This window comes from Aphelocoma coerulescens (assembly GCF_041296385.1).
Source record: "Aphelocoma coerulescens isolate FSJ_1873_10779 chromosome Z unlocalized genomic scaffold, UR_Acoe_1.0 ChrZ, whole genome shotgun sequence".
NCBI lineage: Eukaryota > Metazoa > Chordata > Aves > Passeriformes > Corvidae > Aphelocoma > Aphelocoma coerulescens.
This window is the reverse complement of record NW_027184085.1, coordinates 41476870-41485995: the sequence shown is the minus strand read 5'-3', so window position 1 is coordinate 41485995 and position 9126 is coordinate 41476870. Positions and strand designations below refer to the sequence as shown.

Here is a 9126-nt window from a genome sequence, read left to right as displayed (position 1 = left end):
TTTTTTTTGCATTAACTCTTTTATCTGGAAAAATAGCTTAGAGTAAGCAGTTTGCTTTCAATGTAGGCAGACATAAAGCACAGAAATGTTACACAAGACCAAAGACAAGACCAGTTGTGGCACTAGGTAAGATCTCACTGTCTCTCACTTGGTAGCTACAATCTCCTACCATGCAATAAGATGCATCACCTTGCACTTATTATATTTTAAAAATTTCTTGTGACATTGCTACAACTTAATTCAGGGATTCAGATATTAGTGTAATATTTACTCTTGGGGTACAGTCCTATTCATCCTTATGTCATCTGGAAATAATTTGCAAGTATTTTGAACCATTGCACCTGTGTAGAAAGTCCAGCTGCATAATGAGTGGAAATTGGAGTGGATAGGTTCCACACTGGGGACAGCCTCTGCTTTGGCCAGCACAGGACTCATATAGTGGCTGTCTGTCCTATGGGGTGGCACGGCAGCAGGGCAGGATCACCATGCATGGTTCATGAAGCCACCTGCTCCTCAGGCACAAAGGCATCAGGCCAGGCAAAGCTGTCCTGACGCTGCCAGTTGGGCAGTGCTAGCCTATTACAAAAACTACCTTTGGCAAACACTTCTAGAAATAGTCCCATTCATTGCTCTTGCCTCAGAAACAATTAAATTCAGCAAGCTGCTGCCAAAGCAGATTTTTAACCCTGTTAATTCAAGAGCATGCAATTGTTTAAAACAAATTGGTATGTGTATTACACTAAAATCACTTCTTTTGTGAAAAGTAGGCCAACGTACTTCTCTTCTTTGACTGCCAAGACTTGCCTGTTTACTCTTAATCAGCAAATAATTGTACTGTATGTACCTCAAGTGTGGTCCCGTGAACTGAATGCGCAATGGCAGCTGGAAAGCATTAGACAGTCCCTTAAGAGTATGTCTTCTGGCTTGGTTGCTTCCAAGAGAAATCCTGTTTGCATGGTCCAGCTCTGTTCTTCTGTGTGAACCAAAGCAGGCTAGCAGGAGAAGATCCACAGATTCTTTCCAGCCACTTGACCAATCCAAGCTAAAACATTTAATGCAGCTGTGCCCTTACAGTACACATTCTTAAGCAGAGGAGCAAAGCCTCAATCTGGTAAGCAGCTGTACAGCTAAATAATTTGATTGACTGAAGAGTTTTAACTCTGGGCTCACAGTTGAGCATATTGGTATCTGAATGCACTTAGTACATGTCTTGTTTCTGAAATACAAATTTGAAACTTTGGGCCTCAGCTACTTATGCATTTAAACAGAAGTAACTAAGCACCATTACTTCATGTTGGCTTCAACAGGATGTGAGAGCTAGATTGCTACAGCTCAGGCACCCCCAAAAAGAGAATAGGAAGCAAAACTCAAATTCACCACTCTGAAAATTCTTAACTTCAAGGTCTAGTGGGACAGAAAAGCCTTGTGATATTAAATTCATGTTACATGTTCTTTGTTAAATTTTGTCACTATTCTGCAATGGGTTATAATACATGGGATTTCCTACCAGGGGAATAACAGCTTTTCTCAAGAAAATATTTTTTGAAAAAAAAAGGTAGATTTTTTTTCTTGCCAGTTGTAGCACATAGGAAATATAGAAACAGTAACTAAACTTTGTATTATTTTCTATAGCTACATCTCTGTAGGAACCCAGAGTGCCGAGAATATTTCTCTGCCTGTTTTTAAGGGTTCTTACCCCCCTGAACAACACTGTTTTAACCTCCAACCTTGGAAAAAATTACCAACAATCAGCCAAGAACTAGAAAATACAGTGGTGTGACTTAGGTGATAGACTACTATGTAAGATTGTCACAGGGTGAAAAATTTAGAGGTTTTGGGCTTCTCTTTGTAGTACATAGATAAGAGTAAAAAATATCAAAATGGAGGATTGTTGTTGTCCTCTAAACCTTCTTCTTCTTCTTCTACTACTCCATGTTCTGCAGTAAAAGTAGTTTGGATTGATTGGATAGAAAATGCAGCAGTTCCTAGTTGTGTTACTGAATAATTGGCAGGAAAGTGAAAATAATGTATGTTTTTAGTAACTATTGGTCAAAATATCTTTAAAAGGCTGTGTAAGTCTTCATAATGAGACTTCGCTCCTGCTTTCTGTGCTCTATGCTGTACCTGGGTCATGCTAGTGGCTCTGTTTCTCTGAAAAGACTTAATAAACAACTACCCCTCAGCATTGAAACTCCAGGAAGTCTCAGTTTATCTTTGAAACTCCTTGCAAGGACTTTCAGAAAATTCTCTCCCATCAAGAGGGATTTGATTTATGGCACAGTTCAGTGTCATGTCTCCAATCCAGGTGAAAAAAGCAAGCAAGCAACCAACCAAACCAATTAAAAAAAAAAATTAGTTGCACAAACTAATTTTGAATCAGCAGTGTGTATTGATACTAACATTGCAAAGTCATGATTTCAAAGTAAAGTCAGCTCTACAGAGGGGATTATACACACAGAAGGAAATAACTCTGTGTTATTTTCGGGCAAAAAAAGAAAAGCATGGCAAAATAATCATATGCCAGTGCAGTAGAAGACTGGAGAAGATATAACAGCCACTATAACTGTGATGTATGGGACCTAATCATACTTTAAAAGATACAGATCCATTCAAATCAGTATTCCACATACACTCCAATAGTCAGAATGTTGTGTATAACGATTTACTGCAGAATAATGCAGAATAACACAAGTATTCACTAATTCAGTATGAAACAATTGTACAAGAAGTATTAACTCAGCTTTTTCAATATTCTATTGTTGCATGTTCAAATAGCTGCCATGATGAAATGGATAAGGAATGAGCAGGAATGAAAAGCAGTTTTCATAAAAACCTGTAGAAAGAGTGGCTCTGGTGAGGTGCATGTACTCTCTGCACAACTCGATCCCTCAGCCAGCCTTGGATTCTGCCACTGCTGCTCTGCAGTGAATGAAGTCCTGTGGATGCATAGTCATGAGCCCAGCTGTCCACAATGTGTGTCCCTACAAGGAATACAATGGTCACACATCCTTCTCCACGCATCTCCCTTGCACATACATGTGATGGCATTTGCTTCCACTTGTAAGATACTGTCTGCATACTTGCCGTGCTTTAACACAGGCACACACTGCTCTTTCCTCCTGATGTCAGGGGATCTGAGAGCTGGCATAAATAGATTTGTTGACATGAGCCAGGTCTCCCTTATGTGTCAGACAGAGGTGCTATGGCATGTTTCTGACACTAGCAATTTTGCAAAGATCTTCTCCTTACAGAACATACATTAATTCAAACACCCTCCACCTATGACTAAAACTCCACCAGTCTGCAGAAATCTAAGCTCCTTCCCTGAGCATCAAGACCTATAAACACTGTTTATATCATCCAGCATATGCACAGATCTTATGCAAACTTTACTCTGTGCAGTAGTTTCCCTTCCTCTTCATAATATACCTTTTATTATCTTCCTTTTTGTATTTTCTACTCCACAGCAGAGGAAGCATTGTTTACAGCTGTGTGCCAGTATTCATACATATATCCTGATAAGATGATAATGCAGTTAATATAGCACACGCTAAAACCGTCAGTGATCTGAAGAGATTACTATCTATAACCACAAAGAGAGAAAGGTAAAGTAATGCACAGAAGTGTAACAGAAAGAAAACGGCATTAAGAGAAGGAAACCTTATCTGAAGGGAAATTCCTGTCAGTCATTACTATTAGGTGGTGAAATAGATACACAGAAAAATGCAAAGTTATTGCTCAAAAAATTTGAAATGAAACTTTATGCATCACTTCATTAAAAAATGTACCTAGAAATAAAGTCAGAACAACACCAAAGCTGATGATTACAATATTGAAATACACAGTTTTTATCGCCTAGTAGCACACAAATGAAGAGTTTGATGGAAAGCAAAGCCAGAAGCACCACCACTCAGTGACTCCACTCCATGTCCTACACCTTCTGCCATGTCCCTCAGCTGGTCATGCCCTGAAGAACCACCTTTGTTATTAATATCTATTAACTTCAGTCTCCTCCCCGGAGCCGCTGACGTGGTCACCATGGGACAGGACAACCCAACCCATGCACACTATGCAACACAGCTGGGAGGTGGACACCCTGGCAGAGGTCCCAGTGGTTCTGCAAACCCACAGTGCCTCTCTCCTGGGTACTTCTGTTTACTGGGAAGGCAAAATACTCAGGGCATATTGCTCACAGACACAAGAGACTAGTGTCCCAACCTCCAGATCCCCCAGGTACTTGACAAAATATCCCAGACATCTGGTGAGCCAACCATCTCCCGACCAGCTGTCCCCACTACAGTCAATAATACCCAAGCCTGCTCTCTATCTTTAACAAAGATAGTAGTAGTATAGTTGCTCTTTGCAGTTATATATCCGAGCATGTAAAGATGCAGATACCAGCTGCTGAATTTTTGCTACATTAAGTAGCGTTGATCATTACAGATACTTGCAGCAGCACATAACTTGCATGTCAGAGCTGCCTTTGGTTGCAGCGCTGTATTAATAACACTTGCAGGCTATCTCAGTTTCATACAATTTGCATTACACTGTATTTGCACTGATCTAGAAGGGATTTCAGGAGAATTATACAGGTCAATAAAATAAGAAATTTTGTACCTCTCATGGGATACAGCTTACAGTTTCACAAGGCTGAAGGAGAAGGTCATCCTCCCATCTTCTCTGAGACTAGAGAAAACATCTTCACAAGGGTATTTTGGTGTTGCCCCACTAATTTAATTATTTTCTCTGTAGTATACTCCTTCCATAAAAGCTGGAAAGTTAAACTTCCTACCAGGTAGCACCATCTATGCCTACTGTCTCAGTCAACAGACCAGTTACACTCACTCTGCTATACTTTAATGATCTATGTAATTGTATACATGTGTGAGAACTTCCTTTAGTCTTCTCAGGCTTGTTTAAACCACTCAAGGCTGTAAAGTACTGCTTACACTTACATGAAAGTTGATTTCAGGACAGTCCACTTTAATCTGTTCTTGGCTCAGAGTACCAATTAGGCCTCAAGCAAAGAGCAGAAATATGTTTCTTGGCTGTAAAATGAAGAAACCTGCATTTGCTAAGAGAAAAATATAAAAATGTCTAGTAAAGCACTCACACTTGATATTTTCTCTGTATCAAGGCAACTGCCTCAAAGGCAGTTTCTGTTATCACAGCTGCCAGAGCTGTTTACTCTCTTGCTTCTCCATGTGACTTTTCTCAAAGTCCTAGACAGACACCGGTTGCTGAGTGCAGGTTAAGTAGCAAAACAGGCTGTGCAGAAACTCCTGTAACTTAAGTGCAAAAACGAATACTTACAGAGGTCTGAGGCCCCCATAGTGTTTACTTCAGTCTAAGCTCTGATTATGCTGCCATCCTACAGCTTCTCATGACAGAGTAACAAAGGCCAAGCACTGTTAGATATCTCCTGCACAAGGAAGCATATTCCAGGAATGCTGGAGCTGAATTTGAACTTCCCTTATCAGGAACAATGAAACCGAGAGCAAGCAGCTTCCTTGCTCAAGTGGAAATGACCACTTTTCAGCAAGTGCTACTGTCAATCACTGCAAGCCAGCCCAGAGGAAATGCAATTGTGATAACTGAGTGGTTTTAGTGCCTATAAAGGAAGTGAGTAGTTTAGCTTTCTTGCTCTGTGGAGAGGGAACTATTACTGTGCCATTTTAATGTCAAGTCCCAGAGTACATGCATAGTTTGTGCACAAAAATGGGGTGATGTTTTCCCTTTTAACATAGGGCCAAATCAACCTGCCCATATTAACTTTTCATGACAGTATGTCTAAAAAAAGACCACACCATCCTTAAATTGTTTTGGACTTAATTTGGTGTTGTCATGCAATTAGGTTTCGCAAAATTGGCTTCTGGACTGACAGCTTCTATTGTTACAGCATATGGCAATCAGAGAGCAGCTTGTGGCAGATGTGATGTTTATTCACCATTTGCTAGTTTTAGATTTAATGATGTCATTCTAATCAAAGCAAATGTTAGATGTGTTTGACATCTAAGGAGTTTTGCAGCCCCCCCATCATGTTTAAGCTGCTTCGGTCAAGTGGAAACACGTCAGCCCTGAATGCATCGAAGTTATACTTAAGAAATAATGATGCAATTTACTGGAGATCTGTATTCCAAAAATCCATGTTTCTAACATGCATTGTGCTCCTCCAGTAGACTACAAAGACCTCCTATTACAATAAGTGAGCTCATTAGGCATGCGACTCCTTAGTCTTGCAAGCTGTTTCGATAAGCAGCTGTTGCAAGAGGGTAAAAGGTTGAATTATCAACTTGGACAGCACAGCACTTCATTCAGCCAGACCAGGAAAGTATTTGAGCAATAACTCCATTACTGTGGAGCAGACCTTTGACTACAGCACACAAGCAAAACATCAGTGGTATTTCAGTGACATGCTTCCCCACACCCAGCAAGCAAGACACTCCCAGGAATTAATTGTCAAAAATTTATTATGAAAGCTTCAATAGCAGCAAATATTTCAATAAAAGTTATTGCAGTATTAAAACAGATCTGCAGAGTGACCCAAGAGGCCTGTTGAAGTCTGTCTGCTTTGGAATATCTGCATTTGTCTTAATAACCAATCCCCAATACTCCATAAATATTGATACTTTCTCCTGTGTTTTGCAGACAGCACCAACAGTTCCTAGTTACAGTACTCTATCCAGTCCTTCTGGAAAGTTTTGGCCCACTTCCCTCAACTTTCCCTCTCCCTTCTGAAACAGCTCCACATAGCCAAACTTGCAATACTTCTTTCAGTTCCATGGTATGTCAGCCTCTCCACGGTTGCAGCCTACTGAGGCTCACTGGTGAGATGAGCTGTTTTCCTCTTTCTCCTCTGTAAGAGCCCACTGCATGCCAGTCTGAGGGACTTTAATCCAGTCTCTTGACCAGGCTAATCCATGGAATCAGCAGCTTGTTGCACATTTTGGTGAACGCACAGCACGTTGAGAATGCAACAAAGGTTTCAGCCTCCCCGGTGCACCAGGTGACCATCACTCAGGCAGGGTGATAGTTGGCACCCAGTCATTGACATTTCGGCTCTCTTCGCAAAACAAGTTCAGCTTCTCCAGAGCTGGGTCCTTCCAGCCTTCTTCATTCGGGTTCTGCAAGAAAGAAAAAAGTTGCACACCATGAGTGCTGCCCTCCAGCTGAGGTCATCATAACATTTACAGAAGCATTAGCTTAGGACTGGAGGCACTTCCAGACGGTTTCTGTCCTGACACAGACAAGACAGGAAGCAGAGATGCTGCCGTTGTGGACAGCAGAGGAAATCCACAGTTACGAGAAGTTCTGCCTCCTCCTCCTACTACTACTACTCAGCTGACTCGCTGCGTGCCAAGCACTCTATCTGTGCCCAGCAGAGGACTCGACCACCCGCGGCGGAGAAGGGGCCGCCCCCGACAGGCTCCGGCCGTGCGGGGTAGAGCCGGCAGCGCCGGGGAGACAGCGCTTGCCGCCCGCGGGACACCCACCGTGATGAGGATGCAGTGGAGATCCCGCGGCTCCCCGGAGTCCTCGCTGGGCCCCACGATGGCCGCCAGCTTGGCCACGTCGTTCACCCGCACGATGTCGATGTCGTTCTCGCAGCAGAAGGCTTGGATCAGAGTGAAGTGAATCTGCAGGGCGATGTCCCCCTCGTCTTCCTGGTCCGCGGCCAGCACGCAGAACGCGACGTTGTCGGGGTCGCTGCAAGAGGGGAGCAGCGTGATGAGTCCCGCGGTCGGCGCCGGCCGCCCCGCAGCCCCGCCGGGCTGACTTACACACTCCCCCTGCCTCCGCCGCCGTACTTACACATTCATCAGCTTGGCTGACTCGTACACGCCGGCAGTGAGGCAGCCTCGGCGCTGCGCCGACACCAGCAGCTCGTGGAGGGCCGTGCCGGCGCCCTGCATCCTGCGGGCCGAGAGAGGACACAGGGTCAGCGCGGTGCCGTCGCCACCACCGCCCCGAAACCGCCCGCTACCAGCTTTCCTCGGCTTCCCAGTGCCCACCCGCACGTACCAGTCGTGGCCCGTAGGCATGGGCTGCTGTCCGTGGATCTCCTCCAGAGTCATAGCAGTTAGTCCCCACAGCGCGGCAGCGGCTCCCTCAGCCCTCGCTCCGCACAGCTCTCGCTCCCCCCACTCCCTGAGCGCTCTGATGCGGCAGCAGGCAGGCGTGCGCTACTTATAGCCCGCGCGGGCGCCTCCCGGCCTCCCATTGGCCGCCGCGGGAGAAAGGGGCGGCTTTATTATGCTAATCGGCGCGCGCCGGAGAGGAAGCGCGGGGGGGCGGGCGGCGCGCGGCGCGCGGCGCAGGGCGGCTCGTGCCGGGAGCCCACGTGGGGAAGGGACGTGGGGGGGGCGCGCAGGCACGCGCCGGCCTGAGGCAGCGGCGCCGCCGGGGCAGCGGGGCCAGCGGTGCGCCTGCACGGCCGGCCGCTCCCTGCACACCGCTCGCCGTGGGCACCGGCAAGCAGCAGCGCGATTTGTGTCCAAGATTTAGAACGGAAAATCCGAACGGTGCAGGGGAGATTAAAAAAAAGAAAAAAAAATAAAGTAAGGTTTTATTAATATGGTTTCTGCAAACGTAAACGCCGCGAAGGGACAGCCCCTGTAAGCACCAGGGCTGAGGGCAGCTCTGTGGAGACGGTCCTGGGGCTGTACTGGGCAGTGACCTGGTCATGGCCAGCAGTGCTCCGGCGGCAGCAAAGCCGCCCCGTGCCCTGGTCTGTATGAACAGGAGCATGGCCAGCATGGCCAGCCAGCTGAGGGAGGTGATAATCCCCCTCTGCTCAGCACTCACGGGACATCAGCAGTGTAGTTTGTCCGGTTTGGGCAGCCTCAGAAGGGGAAACACATGGATGAACTGGAGCAAGTGCTGATGAGGGCACCGAGGTGTCCAGAGCTGCGGCGCTGTCCTGCTCTGCAGGCTGAGGGACCAGGGCCAGTTCAGCCTGGGGAACGCACAGTTTGGGTGGTAAACTGCAGGCTGCAAAACCTGTGGAGCGATCATCGAGAAGACAACAGGGTCTTCACAGCAATTCCTAGTGGGGAGGCAGGAGACAGTGAGCCTACGGTGAATCAAGAGGCTCAGATCGGATGTAAGGAAAACCCTTTCCCCCTG

At 45.9% G+C, this 9126-nt stretch overlaps 1 protein-coding gene across 1 annotated transcript; it reads right to left on the bottom strand.

Annotated features, from left to right (window-relative positions):
* Positions 1 to 6452: 6452 nt before the first annotated feature.
* Positions 6453 to 8173, bottom strand: GADD45G (growth arrest and DNA damage inducible gamma). The gene is made up of 4 exons (XM_069002223.1): positions 8023 to 8173; positions 7813 to 7914; positions 7494 to 7707; positions 6453 to 7124 (listed from the first exon to the last, which is right to left on the bottom strand). The coding sequence occupies exons 1-4, from the start codon at positions 8073 to 8075 to the stop codon at positions 7014 to 7016; spliced, it is 480 nt and encodes a 159-aa protein (XP_068858324.1). The 5' UTR covers positions 8076 to 8173; the 3' UTR covers positions 6453 to 7013.
* Positions 8174 to 9126: the final 953 nt, after the last annotated feature.

What these genes read in the sequence shown, in the direction of transcription:
- GADD45G (XM_069002223.1), bottom strand. Translation starts at nt 8,075, where the DNA reads ATGACTCTGGAGGAGATCCACGGACAGCAGCCCATGCCTACGGGCCAC. An exon ending in ATGCCTACGGGCCACGACTG is followed by an intron (nt 7,915 to 8,022) that starts GTACGTGCGGGT and finishes CTCGGCCCGCAG; the next exon opens with GATGCAGGGCGCCGGCACGG. An exon ending in TCAGCCAAGCTGATGAATGT is followed by an intron (nt 7,708 to 7,812) that starts GTAAGTACGGCG and finishes CCCCTCTTGCAG; the next exon opens with CGACCCCGACAACGTCGCGT.